The sequence below is a fragment of the Halichoeres trimaculatus genome, unplaced genomic scaffold (genome assembly GCF_033239565.1).
Source record: "Halichoeres trimaculatus isolate MK-OKI-2021-1 unplaced genomic scaffold, fHalTri1.1 fHalTri1_scaffold_23, whole genome shotgun sequence".
NCBI classification, from domain to species: domain Eukaryota; kingdom Metazoa; phylum Chordata; class Actinopteri; order Labriformes; family Labridae; genus Halichoeres; species Halichoeres trimaculatus.
The window spans coordinates 5,189,045-5,215,303 of record NW_027437201.1 but is presented as its reverse complement, the minus strand read 5'-3'; the positions used below and the strand labels follow the sequence as shown (position 1 = coordinate 5,215,303).

At 40.3% G+C, this 26,259-nt stretch overlaps 1 protein-coding gene across 1 annotated transcript in view; it reads left to right on the top strand.

The window, feature by feature from the left end:
• cpxm2 (carboxypeptidase X (M14 family), member 2) overlaps positions 1-25,628 on the top strand; it is a 41,525-nt gene extending 15,897 nt beyond the window's left edge. Inside the window, exons 4-14 of the mRNA XM_074662900.1 lie at positions 2,141-2,280; positions 7,092-7,176; positions 8,387-8,537; positions 10,475-10,563; positions 14,069-14,192; positions 14,342-14,538; positions 15,211-15,396; positions 18,006-18,303; positions 18,613-18,752; positions 21,114-21,213; positions 24,816-25,628. Of these exons, the coding sequence (XP_074519001.1) occupies positions 2,141-2,280; positions 7,092-7,176; positions 8,387-8,537; positions 10,475-10,563; positions 14,069-14,192; positions 14,342-14,538; positions 15,211-15,396; positions 18,006-18,303; positions 18,613-18,752; positions 21,114-21,213; positions 24,816-25,075 (1,770 nt within the window). The 3' untranslated portion in view covers positions 25,076-25,628. The remainder of the gene's footprint in view (positions 1-2,140; positions 2,281-7,091; positions 7,177-8,386; positions 8,538-10,474; positions 10,564-14,068; positions 14,193-14,341; positions 14,539-15,210; positions 15,397-18,005; positions 18,304-18,612; positions 18,753-21,113; positions 21,214-24,815) is intronic.
• Positions 25,629-26,259: the final 631 nt, after the last annotated feature.

Here is a 26,259-nt window from a genome sequence, read left to right as displayed (position 1 = left end):
TTTCAGCCTAATCATAGTCACTACATCCTAAAGTAGTGTTTCCCAAAGTGGGTTCAGTAGGGTGACCATTCCTGTCTTGCCTGGGGGGGATATAATAAAATTCCCTAAAATGTTTAGGTTTAGCTTAGCTTGTCTAGAATTCCTCAATTTTGTTGTTTAACTGAGATTTTGAGAGATTATTTATATTTTAGCACAAGAGAAATTTATCATTGAGCAATAGGCAACCTCTCTTATCCTATTCATTAAAGCATGTTGTGCGGTATTATTTATGTTTATGTCATAGAAAATCTTCACTTCAGACAGAAAAAGAATGTTTTAAATAAATGTTTGGTTTATAAAGCTACTTTGTCATTTCTGAGGATCTTTGAGAATTTCTACAGTATCTCCAAGAGGCCGGGTGGGGGATCTCACTGATATGGCATTCCCTAAGCAGCTAACGCAAACGTAAAATTACATATTTTTTAAAATGTTATTTTATTCTTAAACTTGCATTTATTTTCTTCTACTATGGGACTAATAGTTCACCATCAATTTCTACACACTAGGACTCATTTGCCACAAGTGTAGTCACCCCCTGCTGGCCTTTAAAAGGAATGCAATTTTAAGAAAATTTAAGATCTTAAATATGTAGGGTCTGTAGGATTGCCCTAAAAAGTAGAATGTCAACTTTTACAGGAATAATCCTGCTCAGTCGTCTACTGCGAGCCTCTAGACGTGTATCAGTGTCTGTGTCTGCCTCAACCCCCTCCACTGCCTGTGTGTTGATGTTTTAGTTGTGTTGGGATCAACAAGTGATTTGCGTGTTGATGATGGAAGTAGTAATCCTGAGGGGCTATGATAGTAAATGTTACACAGAGGAAGAAAAACACAACCAAAGCACAACAAAGCAACAAACCCTGTAATAAGCTTATGCTAACATGCCAAAGCACAGCTCTCGAGTCTCTCTCGTGTAAAAAACGTGATACTACAGGTGGTTGATGGGCTAGAGAGTGTGTTAACATAGCTATGGTCGAAGAGGCCCATTTTGAAAAGTAAGAATGTTGTTGTTTATGCAATCTAAGCTGAAGCATAACTCCACAAGCTGCTCCTCATTCAAAATAATACACAAGCTAACCATGGTGCTTTATTATGTCATTTTCCTCATACAGTAATGACTTTATTTTCGTAAATTTACAACTTTCATTTCTTAAAAATCGTCTTTTTCTTTATAAATGTGGCCCTAATACACCATAAACTTAGGCCATCAATTTCTGTACAGCATTACTTAGTGCAAATCGTAATAACGCCCCCTGTTGGCCATTAGAAAAAGTGCAGTTGTAAGAAAACTGAACACATCTTTTTTTTTTTAAGGTCAAGTTGATCGATTCAGTTTTCCATTCATTTAAGGTTGCATATAGAAAGCTAGCTGAACCAGTTTGGTTTGGAGCCACGGTTTGAGGTTTGAATTACGTTCAGTACATTGGTCACGGTCAGGTGATGCGTTTGACAGAGCCCTCATCCTGACCAATCACATTTAAGATTTGACTGATTACAAACCAAAACAATGTGTTTTTGTTAAATGTAAAGTAAAAATAGTTCACATTCATCTGAACATCATTTTGTGTCTCCCTGTGTCTTTTATACTGTAACAGTGATTTCAGCCCTTTTTCAATCCTCATTTACATAATTTGTCTTTAGCTTATCTTTGAAGTGAGATTATGTTAATGTGTTTTCAGATCTCAAGATAAAAAGCCATTCAATGTCGAGCCAGAGTGGTGTCCTCTAAATATACTTGACTCTCGCACATTAAGGCAGAAAAACTACTCACTCACAGGACAGTGTGTCATCATAATGTTTACATTTGGATGAAGAGGATGTGAAATGTGTCCCGTCAGCATGTGACTGTTCACACACTCTGCCAGCAGAATAATCTGACACAGGCTTATTTCAGAGAGAAGCTGTTCCTGCGTTAGTTAAACATCATGGTTAATTCTCATCTAGACTTCACACTTTAAATATTTAGAGGATTAGATCCAAACATGTCAGCGTTATTCTCTCTACTGTCGACACTTCACAGCATTACCTCGCAGGTGTTGTGCCAAACAAAGACTTCATGGTTGTGTTTCTGAAGCTGCTCCTCACGGCTGTTTTGTGGCTGCAGGCTGGTCTTTACGAAGACGACCTCTATGACGGGGCCTGGTGTGCTGGGAGAGATGACCTGCTGCAGTGGTTCGAGGTAGATGCCAGGAGGCTGACAAAGTTCACGGGGGTCATCACACAAGGCAGGAGCTCCCTCTGGTCGTGAGTATGAACCCTGCACACATGCATGGAGAGTTGCAGATGGTTAGGGATAAGGATTATATTATCCAAGCTTGCAGATACAGAACATTTGAATGATTGATTTTGCGCCAGTTTTCCGAATTATGAAAAAAAATCAGATACTTGGTGATCTCTGATTTTTCTTTTTTTTTTAACTTTGATGAAAGTAAATCTTACATTTCTGGACACTTTGATACTGTTTATAAAAGAACAGTTTGTTAAAGCATTACATTTAGCATCCTACAAAAAAATGTACTGTGTAAAATATCAGCATATCGTCTGCATAAAAAAATACTGGTGCAAAAAAAACACAATATAAAGAAGCTGGTATAAGCTACAATCACAGAATTTGATGCTCTTGGTCACTAAACTTGAAAGAAAGAATACTTAGTTGAACTTTTTTTTTTATTGGTGTAAGCCAAAGATGCTGCTAATATGTTGTGTTTAATCCATAGCACAGCTAACAGTGAATTCAGAACAATGTCGAATACAAGAACTGAAACAAGTTAATTTTTCTTACACCATACGCAGAATATTTTACTCTTTACAAGCAATTCTGGCAACTTTTGTCATTTAATATGTTGAGCAAAGACATTTTTATTGAACTTAACAGGAGTAAAGGCACAAATTAACTTTAATAAGACAATTTCTGCTAAGTGTAAGGGTGTATTCACAACTGGATTGTTTGGGGTAGTTGTTTCGAAACAGTGGGCAGCCCCCCCGAAAATCTGGCTCGTTTGGGCATATGTGAACACAGCAATCGTGCTCGGATGTGAGACAAAACAAGCGGGTCAAGATCGCCATAAATAGGTGGTCTCGGCTCCCTTCCATTCGAGCCCTGTAGCGGTTCCTGTGCAGTGGGAACACAAACGCTCCAGCAACCGGCACGACTGACTCATAACTGTGGCTCACACTGTAGTGATGGGGGCAGTAATGAGTCCGGTTGACAACTGCACAGTCAAAACAGTAAAAGAAGAATGAGTAGAAGCATCAACAACGGCAGAAGAAGAAGTAGAGAAGCCTCAAGTACAGGAAAAAATGAGTTATGGGCTCACATGGAAAAGCACCAATGAGAGAAAAAAATCAATCTCACGTGACATTTGTTTACAACTTTTGACCTCAAGAGACTTTTGCCTCGTAAACACAAAAGAAACAAGTAGCAACCGCTACAATTGTATAATTTTTGCCCCTGAATTGGAACAAAGCAAACGAGCCGCAGGTGTGAAAACACCCTTAGACACAAACACAGATTTCAGTTTTTGCAGTGCAGCTGCAAATAGCGTTAGCTCTGCTAGCTTTAGCCACACTCAGCAAACCTATGTGTTGTCTTACTTTTGGACTTACCATCTAACATTAGTTAACATTTCTGTTCCAAGATAAGAAATTAGTAGCTTTAGAGCATCCCTAGTCTTAGCCAGGAAATAGTCCCAGAGAAGCTATGTTAGATTCCAACGCTTTGTGCTAAATGCTAATCATAAGCAGGTTAATGTTTTTGTATGTATGGCAAAGCTAAATTTTCAAGACCTGAATTTTCTGCCTTTACACACTGTTTGCTAATAACAAAGCAAAGTCAGGGTCCTTCCTCTGGGGATCATGATTGTGGTACAAAATTCATGGTGATTTTTGAGGAAGTTTTCAGATGAAAGTGAAAGCCCAACAGATGAACCAGCATGGCCTCCTCTGAACCATGTTTGTCCTTGACTATTACAAACCCAAACACAGTTAAAGGCCAAAAATCTATTCCCGAATGGCACAAGTTTCACAATGACTAAGGTTTCTGAAAGAGGACAAACAGTAATAGTTCCAACAGTCTTAATGACTCTGGACCTTCTTCTAAACCCAGCTGGAAAATTGACTTCACAAACATAAACAAAAAAGTTTTTCAATTTCATCCACATGCAGCTGAACCCTCTCCAAAGTTTGCCCTTATTACAAGTCTGTCCTGATCCCCTGGCTGTGAGGATTAGACAGTTTTGAGTCTGATTGATGGGAGAACAGACTCATTTCTTCACCTCCTGTGTGAGGTCACTGCTCTGTAAAAATAACCCTGGAGTAACAGACACTGCAGGACTTTCAAGTTGTTGATTACACTGAGATCATGGAGGAAAAGTAGCGCTAAGATGATATTTTAAACACTTAAATCAGAATTACTGTATCAGCTGACTAAGACGTGGGATGATTCACCCACCTGTGTGTTGCTAACAGGCTTTGAAAGGCGTGTTGAGGCATAAATTATAGTACCATGATGTCTCTATGGCGCCTTATCTTACAGTCCAAATACAAAGTGACAGGTATAATCTCACCTCCCACTTCCTCAGAGCATGGGAGCCAGGTCTTTTGTGAGTATGCAGAAATATTCTGTGAGGACGACTGAATTTAAACCTTTCCTAGAATATACTTTTTTATCTTAGTGCTTTTATTAAAGGTGTCAGCACTTATAACCATGTTTTTCACATCTTAGTAAGGAGCTAAAATTGTGATAAAAAGAATTAATGTCTCAGTGAAACACTTTGGCAGTAATTTGTATTTATGGTCCTCTTTCCTAAAGTACAAACCCTCTTCTGTTAACATCTTTATATCCCGACTTTGCTCCTCAATAACGTCTGACAACTTTTGGCCTTTGCTCTTCTTAATTGGAAAGCGTGGCACAAACTGGTGGAAACTGCTTGTGTGCTGTACAAAAAGAGCACAGGGAATTTCTTTACCAGACTGTGTTTGTAAATTTTCCTTCACGGCCGGTGCGATCTGACGGTTCAGAAAACACCAATGCCTGAGACAGACTTTCTCCACAATTAGCTCTGCAGGGCATGTAACTGTCTGCGGTGCCAGCTCAGGGGCTTCTGTCTATAACAGAGCTTTAATTAACAGATCTGGGAATTCTTACCAGGCTGGTCCAGCTCAGCACTGATGTCTTTATCCAGAGGCCCGGTAGTTTCAGCCAACCTACATACTGCACACAGAGAGGGCTCCGTCTGAAAGGATGGGACATCGAGTCATTTTGGAAGACAGACTGAAGAAAAAGTTGTACTTCTTAAATGTTTCACCGCTGCACTTCTGGAGGACATGAACAATGTGTTTGAAAGTTTTAGCCTCAAAACTTTCTTCACTCTACAGTCCTTTTTGTCCAAAATGCATGCTGCCCAGTCATTTAATATAGGAAATCTATAACAGTCAACACCAGGTGTGCGATTGTTTTTTTTGTTTTTTTGTTTTTTTTTTAGTTCATGCTACATCTTTGTTTTGTATTCAAATATGCCAACGGGCAGCTCTGTGATAACATTGTTTTTACCATTGCTTCTTGGTCTACTAAGTCCTTCTCTTTTTCACAAGCCTGCCTTGTCTGCATATTCCCTGTGTCAGTGAGATTGGTTGCCACCAGGGACCATTTTGGTACTTGAGAATAGAAAAGTTAACCTTTCCCATAGAGTAAATCTTTAGATGATATGAGAAACAACGAGATCCAAGGAGATGAGATGAGGTGGAAATGCATTTGATGAATGAGATACAATGACATTGCTTGACATGAAATAAGGTGATATGATATGATATGATATGATATGATATGATATGATATGATATGATATGATATGATATGATATGATATGATATGATATGATATGATATGATATGATATGATATGATATGATATGATATGATATGATATGATATATTATATTATATTATATTATATTATATTATATTATATTATATTATATTATATTATATTATATTTAGGGATGGTTACCGAATTAGGTTACTTTTGCACCAACTGAATTTCATCTGAAGCACTGAGTACTGGTTCACAAAAAATCAAACTGTACCATGTTAAGTACCTAAATGCATCCTTGTGACTGTGACAGAGTGCAAGAGTAGGCAATTTTCCATGCAGGACATATTAAATAACACATCAACATACATAAAAGTACCAAAAATTGGTACCGATGAATACCAATACCAAGTGCCAGGTGCCGGGCATCGGTACCGTATCACTTCTAATGTCAAAGGTACCCATCCCTGACTATATGAGAAATGAAATATGATAAGACACAATAAGATGGGAAGGGATAAGATGTACTGATATGGTGTATTAAATGGAAAACATACACCAGATATGAGGAAATGAGATAGTATTACATACGGGATGAGATGAGATGGTTTGAGATGAGATTGTGTGAGATGAGATTATATGAGATACGCTAAAGTGATGATATGATATGATATGATATGATATGATATGATATGATATGATATGATATGATATGATATGATATGATATGATATGATATGATATGATATGATATATGCAATACCATGAGATTATATGAGGTAAGATTGACAAGATGATAAGATGACAAGAGACAACGTAAATTATTTTTCATAAAATGAGATGAGATTGAATTCAACTGGATAAATGAGATGTGTTTTGGCTTGAGATGAGATAATGCTAGGCCATGTGAATGGGCTACTTGCTACTATCCATTTTACCATACAGATGTAAGAGTTGTTTTTTCACAGTGAACTCCAAAAAGAACAAGAATGTAAATGTCCTCTCATTCAGACTCCACAAAATTCAAAAACTTTATAATAAAAGCCCCAAGTGACAAGTTTATAATACACTCTTCGACCTCCACTTTTCTATTTTGAAACACACTCTCACCCCGTGAGAATTAACATGTCTGGATGTGTGCAGAGAGACTTCCTCACAGTCACCCTCAGAGGTCCATTTGCATTAAAATCAGCCTGAGAGGAAATTTATTTTCTTCAACTCAACCTAATTTTCTTACTTTTAACAGGAGCGACTGGGTGACCTCATACAAAGTCATGGTGAGCAATGACAGTCACACCTGGATAACACTGAAGAATGGCTCAGAGGACATGGTGAGTAACAACAGCCACAATTAAAACCAGGATCTCTTGACATATGCCTAAAAATTCAGGCAATTAGTGACTGGCTGTAAAGTTTTTGAGCTCAAGCGTTATCACTCGTTCTTAAAGTTAACGCACATCATGAAGAGCCTTGGGTAGGACTCACAAAAGCCTTAATTAAAAAACAAATGTATGTTTATAAAGTCAGATGTCTGTTTATTCTGAAGCTTAATGAGCTGAAAGGAAAGAGTAAATACGTCTGATTCTTGAACAGATGGGAAACTCATCCCAGCTGATTGTCAGAGCTGAGTCTCTTTTACTTACGGCTGTTGATTTAATTCTGCTGTCAGAAACTAAACACAGAAAGACCCTGACGATAAGAATCCATCAGTGGAATAACACCATTAAGAATCATATCACACATAATGAGGCAGATCACATCAAATAGATATGTTGTTGGAAAAATCCCACCCTATCAACTCCCTGCTGATATAATATTAGCATGGCTGTACTCTTCCTTGGCTGGTGACGTCATTGGTGTGGGAACTAATGCCCCTACTAATTTAGTCTCTGCTACAAGCTCCTTGCTCACCCACTCACCCACTTTTGATGCCAAATGCCAAACTGCACCGTTTGCCTTTCAAAATGCCAGGAGGTGCAGAGTGGAACCATAACCGTAGGCGTTAGGATTTACAATCAAACCCTGGTAGTAAAAAGGTTTGTTGACATTCTGCAAGAGCAAAAATGTTAGTGAAGGGTTATGTGGATTTTTTCACCTTCCTGTGCAAATTCTTTCTTAACAAAGTATATCCACAAATGCCTCCAACCAGTGGCCCTTTACGGTATGTCATTCCCTACCCTCACTTCTGAGTGTCCCACTCAATCCCTTGTCCTGACCCCCAGTCAAATACAAAACTAAAAGTATTGATAAAACAAAAATCTAAAAGAATCCAAACTGAATCATACAAAAGTCTGATAAAGTCATCAAATCCAAAAACACAAACACAAACGCAAACTTAAACACAAAATCAACACAGGTGTGAGAGTAGACAGGTGAAACTCATAAAATAAAACAGGACACTCAGGGAGAACGTACAAGAACACATAGAGGTACAAAGAAACACACATGATAGATCCACAAGAAAAATACACGGAGAGTAATAAGAGAATAATTAAAATCAAAGTCTATTAACTGTCTGGTCTGATGTCTTTGTCTCAGTAGATCTTCACTGGAAACAGGGAAAAGGAGATCCCAGTCCGCAACGTCTTTCCTGTGCCGCTGGTTGCTCGATACATTCGAGTCAACCCTTTCTCATGGTTTCCCATCGGGAGCATCTGTATGAGGGTGGAGATCCTTGGCTGTCCCATGCCAGGTGACGGGTTTGTATGGACAGTGCAGGCACTTAAATGATGAAACTGAGTTAGCTGTTTACAACATGTCCTGGCTGTCTTTTAAAGGGACTGTGAGGACTATCAGTTTGAAAAGCATTGCAGTGACACTTCGGCCCAGTGCATACACTGCAAAAAACTGAAATCTTATCAAGTGTTTTTGTCTTTTTTTAAGTAAAAATTGTCTTATTATACTCGATATGAGCCACTTTCAACTTATCAATCCAGAAAAAATGTCTTGTTTCAAGTTATCAGAGTACAAAAATGAGGTTTGAATCGCTTGTAACCAGTAAAAAAATCTGCCAATGGAACAAGAAAAAATTGCTTGAAAATTTCCTTGAGACTAGAACAATGTCTTAATACAAGTAACTTTTCTCTTGTTCCATTGGCAGATTTTTTTTACTGGTTACAAGAGATTCAACCCTCATTTTTGTCCTTAAATAACTTTTTTTTAAAAAAAAAGACATTTTTCTGGATTGGCCATGTGAATTTGGCTCATATTGAGTCTAAAAAGGAATTTTCTACTGAAAATAAGACAAAAACACTTGATAAGATTCCAGTTTTTGCAGTGTACACTGTCATGATAACATGACTCTTAACAAGTGTTTGTTTTGGAGATGAATGGAAATTAAATCTTCTTTTTAAAACTACTTTTCTTTGTTCAAGACAACTTTTACCAGATACAGCAAAACAAGGTATTTATCAACAGTTATATAGTGCTATAACGCTACTAGTGTTTGAACATGACAACAAGCTAACTTTGTCAGTTTGTACCGCAGCCTGGTGCTCTGAGTTTGTAATGTGTTACTTTTGTGAATCCTAGTTATTCCCTAGCGGTGCTCATCTACCAATCAGAGCTACCATAACCTCACTCTTCATTTTATTGATAAACTCTCAAGTTTGAACAGACCACTGCAGAATAACTGCTGACTGTGGGTTGGAATCAACATTAGCACGAACAGTTTAGCCCTTTTAGCCTTGAAACCCAGGTTTTAGTCTTTAGCTTTTGTCTAAACCTCTAGCCTGTTTTAGCCTTTAGCTTGTGTTTCAGCCTTTAGTCTGTTTTTAGCCTTTAGCCTGTGCTTTAGCCTTTCATTTGTGTTAAAGCCTTTTGTCTGTGTTTCAGCCTTTAGCCTGTCCTCAAGTCATCAGCTTGAGCTTTAGCCTTTAGCTTCTGCTGTATCATAGCAGCACTTCAGTTTACCTTTCTCCTGCTCTTCTGTCCTTTTTTCATCAGAAGTTAAGCTCTAGTGTCCACCATCACCAAAAAAATTAATCCAAGAAATTGTTTTCAGCAAAGAAAAACACAGATCTTGCTTCTCAATATGTAACTTTGTTTGGTGTTGCTGTGAGACTTTGACGTGTCACTAGTCAATCCAGTCCTGTCCTACCTGTTAGGGAAGCTGAAAAATAGCATTTAAGAATAACCTATATTGGAACTGATGATCTCATTTCAAGTTGTGGATTATGATCAGGCTTATATCTAGAAGAAAGACTTTCTAAAGATCACTAGAAGGTCCTTACAGTCCCTTTAAGCAAGGTCTTGAATTCAGCTGCAATGACTTGATTATCTATGTTGTGATCTGATTGGTTGTGGGTGTTATGATAATGAAGTGCTGTGCTGAGTTTCTTTTCTAGGGAAGTGTGTCTTTTATTTGACAGGATATCTTGACAGAGACAGGATGTGGGGAAGTTAAAGTAGGACAACATAAACTAAGTTATTTGGTGTTTCTCTGCCTCTCTATTAGTCTGCAGAGGTGGAAAAACATCAAAACAAAACACTTCATATATGATTCAGAAACTGACCCCTATAGGAGTAGGCAAATACATGATAGTGGGAAAATATGATCCACACAGCAGGAAAGAGTGATTTCTTTGATGTAAATAGGCTCCAACTCTGTATTCTCAAAATTTCACTTAGATCCAAACAACTACTACCACAGGCGTAATGAAGTCATAACCACAGACGACCTGGACTTCCGACACCACAGCTACAAGGAAATGAGGCAGGTGAGTCACAGCTGACAGCTTTTACACGGTGCAATAAAACATCTCCTCTAACTGTGAGTCAGCGGCAGACAAGTTGTGTCCTCTGCAAGAACAATGAGTGCAACGGTAACAGAGCGAGTGAGTGACGCTGCTGCTGCCACATGAAAATGCATTAAGCATCTCCTGGGTTGGGTCATTACTTATTCATATAGATGTCATGAGCAGTAGCCTGTTTGTACTGAGCGGGAAGACAGCTGTGTTTGTCACTGCTAACACTGACACTGAGTGCTTGTGAAGCTACAAGTGCTGTGCATTGTAATCGTCAGTAACGTGGCGGCTCCCCTGTTCCAAACACTTGCTTACAGGTGTCTTAAACTGCTGTTATGACCCATATAGTGGTTGTATGTTCCAAACGTATGGCTCACTGTTAAACAGCAGCTTGTTTTTAAGTTGAGACAGCCTGAATTAAGACCCCAGGGCTCTCAGAGTGAATTAAATGTCCTTTCTTTACTTTCTGTCTGCACCTTTAAAGCTAATGTGTGTTGGGCTGGGTACACAGCCTCAAAAGACCTTCACAAAGGACTGTTTTTAAAAGCTCTTTCACGCTTGACATTTCTTTTCTCCAAGCAGGTACATGGTGCATTATCACCTCCTCGACCAAAACAGTTTAAATAAGGCTGTGCCACAGCCTCATAGTCCAAACAACCCATTTTGGCTTTTCAAATAAAGTACATGGGCCACGAGAGGAGGGAAAAGTACATTTATTATATTGCTTAAGGCCTGTCCTTTCCGGAGATCACAACTGATTGTAACATAGCCTCCCTGGGAATACTGATATTGTCGGACATTATAAAGGAGGTGCAAAGCGGGAACATTCTCCACATTTTTCAAACGGGAAGATGGCACATTACCTTCGATTACCCTTGCACATCCTGGGCCAAGACGCCTACAGTATCTTAAATGATTGTGTTAGCTGGAGTGGAAAGTTTAGTCTGCAAAAGCAGCTTCAAACATAATCTTATTGAGGGAATAAAACTCCCCCTAAGTGATAAGAAAGTCGCAGGCGATGCTTGTAAACTCCACCTTACAGAGAAAATTCTCTACATTGATTCCTGGATGAATGAAATACAATCCAGGTATGTTTTCAATGGGAATTAGGAGCGAGAAGTCTTCATAATTTGTTTTATGAACAAGCCCACGTTTTGGTAATAATTCTTTTGGTGAGAACAGTCACGATTCAACCCCAGACTTCATTAAAACGCCATCACTCCTGTTTGGTTAATGACTCCTGCAGCAGCTGGAAGACAAACCAAACACTGATTTGTGACATTAGTGCAGTCGCTTTACTCAACAGCTTGTTAGTCCTTTACCAGATGCACTTTCCCTGTCTCTGACTCCACGCTTACTTTCATGTGTTAGTGCTTCCTGCTATTTTAATCAGCTCCTCTACGAGTCTGTCTTCACAATTACCACCAGGACTTTCACTCCCTGCTGGAGCGTTATCACAGAAAGGTCTGTGATAAGCTGTTGTTCTTTTTGTACAATATGAGGCTACAATCCATTGAACATTTACTGAGACCACTACTGCAAGATGTTTACACATGATACCACTCCATGGATAAGCTAAAGTTTTGGCTTTTCTTCACACATTAACACAAATAGGACTTTGAAGGAAGAGTCTGCAAGATTTTCATTAAAAAAATGTAAACTTTTACAGGATTAATTCTTCTCAAGTCTGTGCAGCCTTCTATACATGTGTGTCAGTGTCTGTGTTAGCCTCAACTTCCTCCTCTGCCTGTATGTTGATGTTTTGGTTGTACAGGGACGTTTCTGGGCAGAGAGTAGGCGCGGTTACATTAGCCAGCAACAGTGCGCAAGTGACTTTGTGTGTTGATGATTGCGAGTGGAAGGAACTAATCAGAGTAGCTACAGTAGTGGATGTAGCACGGAAGAAGAAGAACACAACCAAAGTGAAATGAGACGCCAAACAGATAAAGCTTTTTCCTAAAAGAGGGGGAAGCTTGGCTCGACTTTCACTCACTTTCAGGAAGTTGAAAAGTGATGCAAGTTAGCTTTCTGCTAACCAGGTATGTGTCAAATACCTGTGATTAGCTTGTGCCAACATGCCAAGTCTGGTACAAAAAAAATACAATCCTACAGGTGGTTGCTGGACTGGTAAGTGTGTTCACATAGTAAGTAATAGTAGGCATGGTTGGGTGTGTGCTGCAGCTGGCACTGAGCCAAGGAGGATGAGCCCAGTTTAAATGTTGTGTTCACTAACAAATAATGAAAATTCCTGCACCTTACCTTTACTGGCTTTCTGTTAACCCAGTGGTAGCTGGTAGCTTTAAATGATTAATAGCTCATAAAAATTCCTATATTTCTCCCACTGGTGTTTGGATAAACCCTGAGTTCAGCCTCTTTCTAAAACACTTTAAGCTCCTTTCACTTTAAGGCTACAACCCCCGTTCCCTCTGATTGGCCAGCCTGGCAGAGGCCTGTTGTGGGTAAATAATGGGCAGACCTTGGTGTTTGAGGCTCACCCCTCCAACATTTCATGAATGAGCCAAATTTTTTTGCTTATTCTACAGCCAGCTATCTTTTTTCTTCTCACATTTATACCAGGAATTAATTTGCCTTAGCTTCAGTTTTATGTTTTTATTATTATTATTTGTAGTCAGATGTTTAGAATTCTTATCGTATATAAGACTCTTTCTGACTTCTTCCTTTTTTTAATACTTTTTTGCATATTTTCCCCATTTATTTTTAGGCTCAAAAATCAGGACCTTCAGGCTGCAATTTCCTGCTATCAATGTGTAAATGTGTGCTAGTCTGACAATAGAGCTCTTTAAATCCTTGAACCCATATAAGACTTTAAAAAGGGGTGTTTTTCAGGCTTTATACTGGCCCTCTGCTAACCCAGTAATAGCTTAAAATGATTAACAGCTCAAAAAAATCAATATACTTCTCTTACTGGTGTTAAGGAAAACCCTAAATTCAGCCTTTCTTATAAAACACTTTTGTAGCTCCTGTCTCTTTAAAGCTATAAACCCCCTTCGCTGTGATTGGCCAAGCCCTCTGGAGGCCTGTTGGGGCAGATGATAGGCAGACCTTGGTGTTTGAGGTCTGCCACTCTGAAATTTTATGATGCTTATGGGATGATGGCAGCATTTCAGAAAGTCTTTCTAAGATCTCATGAAGATTCTGTGAAGATTTTAGAAAAGACCATTTTGAGTGGGGATCTACAACGAATGAATTTGTAAAGGTTTGAAAATATGCACGTTTAGTCTGAACATCCAGTGTTGTTACTTTATATCAATGTACAGAAAAAGGAAAACACAATACCCCCTCTCTAAATACATCTACATATCCTCTTTCCTCAAGTACGCCAACCACAGATGCTGAAAGTCGACATAAAACAGACTTGAAAGTCAAACTAAAACACCTGTAATTGCCAAAGCTTAAAAGTTGTTCCTTTGAAAATAAATCTATCAAGCTCTGACGCCTCTCTTTGCACCTCTCACAGCTCATGAAAGTGGTTAATGAAATGTGTCCCAACATCACCCGGATCTACAACATCGGAAAGAGCCACAGTGGCCTCAAGCTGTATGCCATAGAGATTTCTGACAACCCAGGAGAGCATGAAGCAGGTGAGTCAGCCGAACAGGAAGTCATCAATTAACTGAAGGTGCAACAGTAACAACATTAAAGACGCCTCACTGGGTTCCTCATTCTCTTTTGTCCATTGATTGCCTTTATACCTTCTCTGTCTTTTGCTTCGTATGAACCTGCTGACCAGGTGAACCGGAGTTTCGCTACACAGCCGGTTCCCATGGTAACGAGGTGCTGGGGCGAGAGCTGCTCCTCCTGCTGATGCAGTTCATGTGTCTGGAGTATCTGTCTGGCAACCAGCGGGTCCGTCACCTGGTGGAGGAGACCAGGATCCATCTCTTGCCATCTGTCAACCCCGATGGGTACGAGAAAGCCTTTGAAGCGGTAGGTCTGCATTAGTGACCTCATCTCGCATGATGGCCTCTGGTGGAAAAGGTGCAAATATCTGCCTGGTGGGACCTCTGCTCATATACCCGCCATATGGTGACAGTGGAATTGGAAACTTGTTTTATATTACTTTTCTGAGCTAACATGGCAGGGGTGGGCAGCCTGTTTGTCAGTAAACTCCTCTGAGACACATGTTGCTGGGCGTGGACTGTAACCACATGCAGGCCTGCAAGATTAAAGGCTCCATATTAATGAGACAAATAGATAAAGACAAATGAAGGAGGTTGAAAGTGGCAGAGCTTGGCCTCTGTACAGTCAGTGACATCATGTCCTCTGGTGTCCTGATGTGAGCATGCCGTACATGCTGTAACACTGTGTTTCACTAAAGCTAACAGGCCTCCTAACAACTCATTCCCATGTCAGCAAACATACAGTTAAAAAGACAAATCTGTTCAACCCAGAGAGGCTTATAAAGGTGCAGTAGAAGAACTCTTCCTGTAAAGCCAATGATGCAAAGAGCAAAGTCCAAGAATTAATTTTTGCATGCAGTAAGTCTGTTCTGTGAGCTCCTCCTTCCTCATGCATACGTAGAATGCTAAAGCCTGAGGCAGGGAGAGCACACCCTTCCATTTGACTTTGAGCTCTTTTTTTTTTTTTTTCCCAACCCAGGGCTCAGAGCTCAGCGGCTGGTCTCTGGGTCGATGGAGCAACGAAGGAATAGACATTCACCACAATTTCCCTGATCTCAACTCCATCCTGTGGGAGGCTGAGGCCAAGAAGTGGATCCCTCGCAAAATGTTTAACAACCATGTCCCCATCCCGGAATGGTACCTGTCCAAAAATGCATCAGTTAGTGTGAGTCTGTCATGTTTAATGTTGGGATTTCAACATCCACACTGTAAAGGGGATCATTGACGCGGTTGTACTATTGCTTAACAACAGGCTTATTTCCAAACTGTCAGTACTGGAGAAGGTACAAACTAAGGTTAGTGGGTGACCAGTTGAACGTTTTTATCTCAACATGGCATTCACAATGACCTGCAGTCTGGTTTCAGTCAAAAACAAAGTACTGTCACAATGACATCATAAATGCCACTGGCTCCAGAAAACACTGTGTGGCTCCATTTTTAGATTTATCTTAGCCCTTTGACACAGTGGATCAGTCGATTCTTTTGCAGTAGTTTACTTAAATTGGATTGTCCGGTTTAAAAGCAATCTGAGCAGTAGGAAGCAATGTGTCAGAGTGGACAGCCTATCCCCCATCTTTTTTTGATTTAAATAATAATGGTGTCCCACAAGGGTCTATATTGGGCCCTACTCTCTTTGTGATCTTTACTAACAACTCATGTAAAAGTGTCAAAAAGGCAAAGTTCACTTTTTATGCTGATGACACCATCCTCTACGCCTCGTCAGCTTCTCTACTAAGTGAAGCTCACCAATTGCAAGCTGCTTTAGCAAGGCTGTTTCTAGATATGAACAAAACGAAAGTAATGTACTGTGCTCGGTGTAAGAGGACAGTGGAAGAAGATAAATTTTGGATCTTTACCCTGGTGAATGAGGGGATTGAATGAGACCATACTTTTAAACACCTGGGTTTCCTCTTGGATGAGAACCCTTATTTAAAATATCTCATCCAGAGCCGAACAAAAAGACTTTGGAGTGAATCTGGGTTTCTACAGAAACAAAAGCTGCTTTTCATTTGCTGCTTAAAAAAAAAAATAACTTGAGAAACCTTTTTTATCTGTACTCGATTATGGTGATATTCTATATCCAAGCCCATCTGAAAATGTGGTTTTCCATGCTGCACTGCATTTTGTCTCGGGTGTAGGATTTCGTACACATCACTGTGTCTGTCTTCACAGCACAACAGAATAATGGATCATCCATATATCTTTCTTTATAAGGCCATACGAAATGATCTGCTATCTTATTTATGCTCCTTACTGACCCCTAAGGTCGTCACTGGCTGCAACCTTCATTCAAATGGAACCAGATTGTGTTCATGGTTCCTCATCTGCTCCTTCATCCTGGTCTGAGCCAATCTTGGCAATCCAAACTGATGTGCTGTTTATTTGTTATTGTCTATTGTTCTGTTTTGCTCTCTGTGTGAAACTCTGGACCGCTGTCTTGGCCAGAAAAAAAATGGATTTCTGCATCTCATAGGACTTTTTCTGGTAGAATAAAATGTCATTTAAAAAAAAAATGTATAACCAACATGTTCTAGCCATTCAACATAGACAACAAATAAAAATTGAACAATCAGCCCATGCTGCCATCACCTGGGAACCAAAACAACCCAAGATTTCAAACATAGATCTAATCAATCAATCAAAGATTATCCTTATCTAAAGATACAGAAGTAAAATGCACAAGAAACTTAGAGCATCAGAGGGAGGTTTCCTCAGATCTCAAGAGCCTAACAGCATATTTGTGCTTTATTGTTCATCACAGATTTGATTTTGAATCAAATCCTGGCTCCAAGAAACAAAGTCAATTTGTGATGTATTAGAAAAATCTACATCCCTAATAATAAAAGGATTGTTTTCTTTAAAATTAATCACAACTGTGTAATAAATAATCCACCAGTTGTGGTCTTTGATTAATGATTTGTATTCAGTTTCCAGTAATATCCTCCCAGATGAAAAATTATAGCTCCATGTCCTTGTTTTTCTCCTCCCCAGTTTGAACAAACAAACTCACAGTGACCCCCCCTTCTCTTAAAAAGGGGGAAAAAAATCCACACCAGCATATCAGCACTGTCTATTTCCAGAGAAGCATGTGCGTTTGCTATTTGTGACGAAGCTGTCGTGAGCTAAAATACACCCAGCGATCTATTTAAAGCTCATCCCTCACGAGCGGTTTGACGTTACCGCGAGCGTGGAGTGAGTCACACAGAGCCTCCAGAATAGCTGCTGCAGCTGCAAGAGCTGGGATCCCCATCTGTGCTCAGGAAGCTGTGAAAAAGCGTCCTCGCCTCGTGCGCTCGCCTCGCTGAGTGGCCCAATCAGAGCTCAGAGACTGGGGGGATTGGATTAATTATACAAGCCCAAACAGCAGGGGCCAGTTTTAAACACATCTCAGTTTGTAGCAGGGACGTATTCATCATGACGCAAATTTGGCAAATTTACACATGAGAGGTGATTTTTTATTTCAAAATGTGGTGGAAAACTGGCAAAAAGTGACTTGTTTAAAGTCTACAACAACACCTGCTTTTCTGTGACACATCTTTTGTCAGTGTTGAAGTATTTTGATGAAAACAGTCAACTTTTCAGGATAACTATTGGTGTAATTAGTGGATAGCGCTGAGATGTGAAAGTGGTCTTTTTTTAAAGTTTCATCACTCCCTCGTGTGAGCACATCGCAGTGAAATTATTTTCAGCATGAGGGAGTTAATTTAGCAATTACAGTGCTGAGATGATTGCACATATTACATTATACCCGCCTCTCCCGTGTCCCTGCTGCAGGTTGCCTTGGAGACCCGGGCTCTAATAGCATGGATGGAGAAGATCCCCTTCGTGCTTGGCGGTAACCTCCAGGGCGGCGAGCTGGTAGTGACCTTCCCATATGATAAAACTCGTTCCCAAGGGGTCACTCGGGAACCAACCCCCACCCCAGACGACCACGTCTTCCGCTGGCTGGCCTTCTCTTACGCCTCCACCCACCGCCTGATGACGGACGCTAACAGACGGGTCTGCCACACGGAGGATTTCGCCAAAGAAGACGGCACCATAAACGGGGCGGCCTGGCACACAGCGGCTGGCAGTTAGTGTCCAAAGCTTCCTGTGTGTTTCCTCCTCTCTGATCCTGACGCTGTGTTCTGCAGGATTTCTCAGCTCAGCTCTGAGCCTTTGAGCTGTAGCTTTGTTTAGCACACATGAGCACATCTGCATATCCAGGCCTGAAGCCCTTTGGCTGTTTTAGAGCCTCTAAGATTTAGCTCCAAGCATCGTGTAAAAATTCAAACAAACACAAAGCCAGACTTAAAAAATCACCGAAACCTGTGGCCAGGAAAAGCCAGAAGTCTGACCTAAGCTGACAACAGCCCTCAGATATGTTTCTCTTTCTTGGCAGGTTTGAATGATTTCAGCTATTTGCACACCAACTGCTTTGAGTTGTCGATGTATGTGGGCTGTGACAAATTCCCTCATGAGAGCGAGCTGCCAGAGGAGTGGGAGAACAATCGCGAGTCTCTTCTTGTCTTCATGGAGCAGGTACAGAGACAAGGCAGCCCCCGCAGCTCACACATGCACACAGTAATCACAGAGGCACACAAAGACACATGCTTTTCAGTATTTCAAAGTTATTTTCGGAATGTAGTGATACGTATTTGACTTTGGCTTTTTCCCAGTCTCTTTCACACTTTGGTAGTTACTAAAAAGTTCTGGTCTGATGCCCAGTGAGCAAAATGATTTAGTGTAAAGTCACCAAAGCAAAATAAACAATCTATTCAGCTGGTTTTAAAGATAATATTCTGGCATTCACACATTACTGTGAAGGCAGCTTTATGTAAGCAGTACTAAGTCCTAGACCGGTTTTCCTATGGGGGCAGGTAAGTGTATTACATAACTTAAAATGGTACGGCACAAAATGGTGGGGTATTAATTAACATCATGAAAGTGAAGCTATGCTACTCCAATATTACCAAAGCCTACATAGCCCTGCAATATCTGACCTTACCCTGCCTGAACATACCCTACCTTGAACTAGTCCAGGGGTGGCCAACCAGTCAGAGACCAAGAGCCACAAAAATTACAGTGGTACTACAAAGAGCCACATCGCACACGTGGTCTTACAAACCCACTTCCTGTAACACATAAACTAAATAACATAAAATGAAAATCAATACATTTCCAATTTTCAAAGTAAGATTTATTGTGTTTGCAAGTGTGTTTATATTTTTTCTTCGAGCCGTGTCAAAGACAAGTTTTTACTGCAGATGAGACAAAGTTCCATCTCTCTCTGTCTCTCTCTCTGTCTATCTATCTATCTATCTATCTATCTATCTATCTATCTATCTATCTATCTATCTATCTATCTATCTATCTATCTATCTAGGGATGAGTGCATGAGGAATTGAGAGGAGCACATGTACAGAAAAGAAACTGAAACTTAAGTATCAGTCTCATCACTCAAGTATTGATCAAACCTAATCCCAACGTTGGCATCAATATGTTAATATTTCAGATTGATCAGCGCACCACTACTCATAACAATAATTTTCTATGAATTGATCAAAGAGCCGCACACTGAAAGGCAAAGAGCCATATGTGGCTCCTGAGCCACAGGTTGGCAACCCGTGAACTAGTCTAACCTACCACTACCCCTGCCATACCCTAAATCTACATGCTTTTCCTACCTTACCCCTCTTACCCAGTCCTTCCTTACCCTACCCTGCTTTGCACTACCTTGATAGCCTCTGTCCTACTCTAACCATACCTGCTTTTTCCTACCTTACCCCTCCATACCCAACCCTTCCTTATCCTATCCATTCCTGCCCTACCCTTCCCTTTAAACCTGTCTTTCCATGCTTTAACTCGCCTTGCCCAGCTTATCGTGCTTTTCCTTACCTTACCCTTCATGCCCTACCTTATCCCATCTTACCTGGCCCTACCCTACCCTACCCTACTTTGCCCTGCCATAATCTGATTCTCCCCACCCTACATTATCCCACCCTTATTTACCCTTTCCTACCTTGCCCTACCCAATTCAAACCTCTTTCCCTACCTTAACTAGCTTTTCCCTACCTTACCCCTCCATACACCACTCCTCCCTTCCCTATCCTACCTTGCCTTCCCCTGACCTGCTTTTCCCACCCTGCCTTGCTCTACCTTTCCTTGGCCTTCTTTACCCTGCCCTTCCTTCCTCTACCCTACCTTGTCATAACCTGCCTTCCAAAACTCTACTTTGCCCTAGCCTTGCTTTTCCTACCTTACCTTGCCTTACCCTACCCGAACCTGCCTTTACCTATGTTACCCTGGCTTCCTTACCCTACCTCTATGCAATGTTTTCAGCATCTGACATTTGCTACTCCACAGATTCTTCTTAATTCCCATGATATAAAGAAAGAACCCCCAGTTTATACCTCTAAAATATACCCTTTTGGAACCAGGTTTAGTGTGTTTAAGTTTAATGTTTGATGAAATTGAGCAATGTAAGGTATAAAGTATCATTTGTTCCCAGTTGATGAGTTTTACCTGAATGTCTCATTGAATTAAGGCCAGTGCAAGTTGCAGAAGTTGTGTCAGAAAATAAAATCAGTATTCTCAGTCTTCCTTTGAGAAGACTTTGAAATGAGATAAGCTTGTCATCTGCTTATGTTATATTCTCTCTAGTGATGGACTTCAGAGGATCCACCCCCATGTTGGGACACGGCTCTTGTTAAAATATTAAAGGGGCACGAGGAGGAGAGATACAAAAACAGGCCTAACAGTTCTGTTAAACTGAGGATCATGCATTATACATTATATCATCACTTCATTATAATGCATCGTGTTAAATTAGTAAGTCAAAGTTTCTGGGGTAACTTGGGGTGGTTTCCACGTGGTTGAATAAGCGGTGCTTTTTATGTGCAGGTGCATCGTGGGATCAAAGGTGTGGTGAGGGACCTGCAAGGTCGGCCGATTGCAAATGCAAGCATCTCTGTGGAGGGGATCAGCCATGATATTCGCACAGGTACAACACATTTCATCAACTTTGTTTCTGTGCTCAATTTTTTGTTGTTGCACTCAATGTATCTGAAATTTTGCAAAAGCCTCTCAGCTTATATCTTGTGATCAAAGCAGAAGAGGTTATTTCAGGGCGCAGTGACTCAGCTGTCTCTATAATTCAGGTTATCCCTCTGGAATGAGTCACGCTTACAGTAACTTAGTTTTTCAGAGTAAGACGGGATAAATAAGCTTAAATAAAAGCAGCTGGTGTGTTTTAGCAGCGCTGCAGGTTGGAGTCTGACTCAGATCACAGTCAGACAGTGTCTGCTCTGAATTTGACTACTGATCATGCGTCCTCGAGGTAATCGCTGCAGATGCCTGAAAAATGCAACCTTCAAAGCCAAAGTAGTTTCGTTCTCAGAGCGTGAAATCGAATGTCCAAAAGGGACATTAGCCGTTATTATTCCTGGAACTAAGTATAAGTCTCAGTTTCCTCTCAGATACCTTAATGTTCTCAGGAGCAGTCAGGAGAGATTTAAAGGTATTTATTTTAAAAGTCGTACATTTTCAGCTGCTTTCAATTGGCCTTTACACATTTAAACCTTCACAGAAAGACGTTTGAAAAGCATTTCGTTCCACAGTCACTGGTAAGCAAGAGCAGGCAGCTGCATCAGTAACTGGAAGAAAGAGAATTCGCAAGAAACGGATGGATGTGTAACTCTTAAGATGGACAATCAGATTTCATCCGTCTCATTGTGCTCAAACATGTCAGGTGGGAGTCTGCATGACCGAAAGGAATCAGCACAGCTGCGAATGAGTCAAAGGCTGCAAATACAGCACAAGCGTTCCCAGGTCACACACACAGGCAGAAAATCCGACATGACAAAGCAGAGCTATTTTTAAAAGTCCAAACAGGAACACACAGGACACCTCCCCTCTGAAAAGTGGAACACTAAGAACACTTTAACTTTAATTTAAGGCTTTAGATGAAAACTTGTGTGGCGTCTGCTTTTTGTTACTGCTTTGTAAGCTGTTTAAAATCAGCTTTCTAGGACGACATTAGCATACTGCTGTTGTTGCTAAAAGAAGGTGTGACTCTTCAGCTTATTGTGATTTACCTGAAACTTTTGTTTGGATGGACACAGACACAAAGCCTCTGGGATATTAGTCCTGTTGTTTAAAGATCACAAAAGGAGGAAGTTTGCTTAAACACTAAGGCCTGACCGTAGCTCTGCTCTGTTGGGCCTCCAGAGGCTTGACCAATCAAACGGAAGGGGGTTTGTGGAGCAGGGAGCCTTAAAGAGACAGAAGCTAAAAGGAAGTGTGTCAGACTGTTTTCCAAAACAGCAGTGTGAGAAAAAAAAGGAATTTTTATTTTAAAGCTGTAAATGGTGTTGCTACAGTTACCTTGAAAAAGTAATCAGATTACTGATTAATCTTTTAAAAAGTAACTTGTTTACTTTACTGATTTCTTGGGTTTAAAAGTAACTAAGTTAGATTACAAGTTACTTTTTAGTTACATTCAGCAGCTGCTGACAACACCCCCATCATATCATAAAGCTGCATGATTAGGGATGGGTACCCAGTCAGGTACTTTTATAGGTACCAACTGACTTCTGTCGAAAGTACCGGGTACCGATTCACAAAAAATTCAAAGGTACCAGCTTTAGGTACCTTTGAATTTTTGTGATGCGGTGCATCCTTGTGACTGTGAGAGAGTGGAAGAGTAGGCAATTTTCCATGCAGGACATGAACACATCATTATTAAGTTTCTATATTGAAGAATAAATGTGTTAAATAAAAAAACATATATGACTAAACAAATTGATATTTTTTTACCACATTAACACGAAAAAGTACTGAAAATTAGTACCGTTGATTACCAATTCCGATTGCCAGGTGCCAGGCATTGGTACCGTATCCTTTTAAATGTGAAAGGTACCCATCCCTATGCATGATTTGGCAAAATTATGCAATCATGACTATAATGACTAATGATATGAGTCTCCGTACTTTGTTATAAAGGAACATGCAAGTTGTAGCCGTAGTTATGAAATATTTTCTTCACAATTATAATTTGAAACAAAAAATATTGATTTTACACAATTTAAATCTAAAAATATAACCAAAGAAAGCTTGTACTGTACTAATATTGGTGCACTAGAGGGCTGTTCAGTCACACTTTAGCTTTAAATTGTTTTTTTTAGACACTTTGTTTTGGTCTAGTTTGGTTTTCATCAGTTTCCTTTCATATTTTAATTGTAAAAGCTCTGGCCTGTTGATCCCATAATCATAATCATGATACAAATAAGAAAAAAATAAGTAATACTGGAGTGTGGGCTCACGTAATCCCCAGTGCCTTGGTTGGGGCACCCCAGTCTGGACACGCCCCTGCTCGTCAGCGTGTGCCTCACTGCAGTTAGCCTGCGTTATGTTGCTCTACTCATCAACGGATGGATTTTTGCTAAATGGAAAGTTCTGGTCTGATGCACAGTGAGCAAAATGATTAAGTGCAAAGTCACCAAAGCAAAATAAAAAATCTGTTCAGCTGGTTTTACAGATAATATTCTGACATTCACATATTACTGTGAAGGCAGCTTTATGTAAGCAGTACTAAGTCCAAGACCGGTTTTCCTATAGGGGCAGTTGAGTGTATTACATAACATAAATTGGTACGGTACAAAATGGTAGGGTATTAATATCATGAATGTGAAGCTATCTTATCCTATGCTACTCTAAAATAACCAAAGCTTACCAAACCCTGCACTAACCTACCTTACCCTGCCTCTACCATACCCTAACCTTACCCTACCTTATTCTGCACTGCCTTTCCTGCTCCTGCCCTACCCTAACCATACCTGCTTTTTCTCACCCAACCCTTCCTTCTCCAACCCTTCCTTGCTCTATCCAACCTTATTCCTACCCTTCTTGCCCTACCTGAGCTTGTCCTATCCTTCCTTACCCTACCCTTCATTAATCTATCCTTCCCTGCCCTACCCCTCCTTACCCTATTTGAACCCGTCTTTCTCTACTTTACCTTGCCTTACACAAACCTAACTTGCTTTTCCTTGCTTTACCCTTCATACTCTACCTTATCCTACCTTACCCTGCACTTCCAAACCCTATCCTACTTTTACATGACTTAACCTTTGTGCCCTAACTTTCTTTTCCCTTCCCTACCTTGCTCCAGCCTGCTTGCCCTACTGTATCCTGCCCTACCCTTCCCTACCTAACTCTGGATTTGTGCTAAAGGGAGAGTTTAGCTCATGGACTAGAGGAGTTACAGTGAAAGAAGGACTAAACTTTCCCCCAGGTAAAATTCAAACAACTAATCAAGCATGGGGGGACAGTATGAAGCCTATGAAAATCGAAACACCCCCACTTTAAACCTTCAAGTTTGGCACTAACAGAGAGGATTTGGCAAATTTTCCATTGACTCATCCCACATATTCATCTTTGCTGCTCATCCTACAAATACATGTGGCTCCATTTATAAGTGACTTGAACAGACTTTCCAGCAGTGCAAAAGTTAATGCCAAGAAGCACGAAACAAAATGTGCCTCTCTTTTTGTACGAAGTTTATGTATAAACACAGCGGTGTAAAAGTCTTTTCGTTGTGTCTTCAAGCTGCCGATGGAGATTACTGGCGCCTCTTGAACCCCGGGGAATACAGAGTCACAGCCAGAGCCGAGGGCTACAGCCTCAGCACCAAGAAGTGCGAAGTGGGCTACGAGATGGGCGCCACCCGGTGCGACTTCGTCATTGGTCGCACCAACTTATCCCGAATCAAAGAAATAATGGAGAAATTCAACAAGCAGCCAATCAGATTTCCCGTCAGGCGGCTCCAAGCCCAGAGGTCCAGAGAGAGACGTCTGGGAACATCATGACTGTACGAGGAAGAGGAGGGAGGAAGAGCTGAAAACAAACATCTGCCCTGATAAGTGTGACGTTGAAGTGTGAGTGTGGAGCTCAGTAGGATTCCTCTTGGATTAGTGTTTAAAGATTGGAAACGTGAATTAATTCAAAGAGGGCGGGCTTCTTGTTGTCTTGTGTGGTTTGGTTTGTTCTCATTCCCAGATATAAGCTTTCTCAGTCTGCCATCTCATCTTTTACATCAACTCTTAAAGGTTTAACTCTGTCAGAGCTACCTGACATTTTCACCCTTTTCTCTGCTTGTAAGAAACAACAAGACACCAACCATGGTCCCCCTGACTCTTCGTTTTGAAGAGAGCAAATAAGTCTGATTAGTATGAAATCCCAAAGTGTGAGGATGTCGTGGTACCAGCTACAGATGAGGAGTCTGTTTTGTATCTAATTCTAACCACTGTGAGGAAGAGCTTTGTGAATCATTATGTACATACTTATTAACTTATGTAACACAGTTATATAAACCATTACAAAAGCTTCATTACCTGCACTTGTACATTTTTGTGGTGCTTTCACCGAACCTGGACTCAGTGACCCGGTGTGTGTCACTGATTGTTTTTATACACTTTGCTTCTGACAGTTTATTAAATAAAGACTGTTTGCACATGTTGTAATTGTTCATTCGCTCGTGTGGGAAAGAGCGTGTTCCATTCCCACTTTGAAAACCAATCTTTCAAGCTACATTTGAATAAGTCCTCAATTACAGGTTCAGATCTGCTGGCTCTGTTTTGTGATTTCCTTTTAATGTCATGATGGTTTCTCATTTAATGGTTGTGTAATTTTCTGATAATTTGCGACAATTTTTCCAGAGAGCTCATTACTTCTAATTATAGAGGAAGTGTTGGATTTACACTTGAGTTCAAGTTATTTCAATTAATGCAGGATTTTCCTTTTTCATAAAATGCTCAAAATTGAATATGTTGGAAGTAAAAGTTAATTTCTAACAGAAGTAGAGTTAAGTTTTTAATGACGAATACAAAATTGTATGAGTGATCAAGGTATCCACCTGTGGAGTTTTAAAAATCCAGAACTAACAGCTAAAATAGCTGACGCAACAGATGCGTCTGTGGTACATCTCAGATCTGTGCTAGCACCAGATCCGATCAAAGGCTGTTAAAAAAAAAAAAAAAAAAAAGAACGTCAT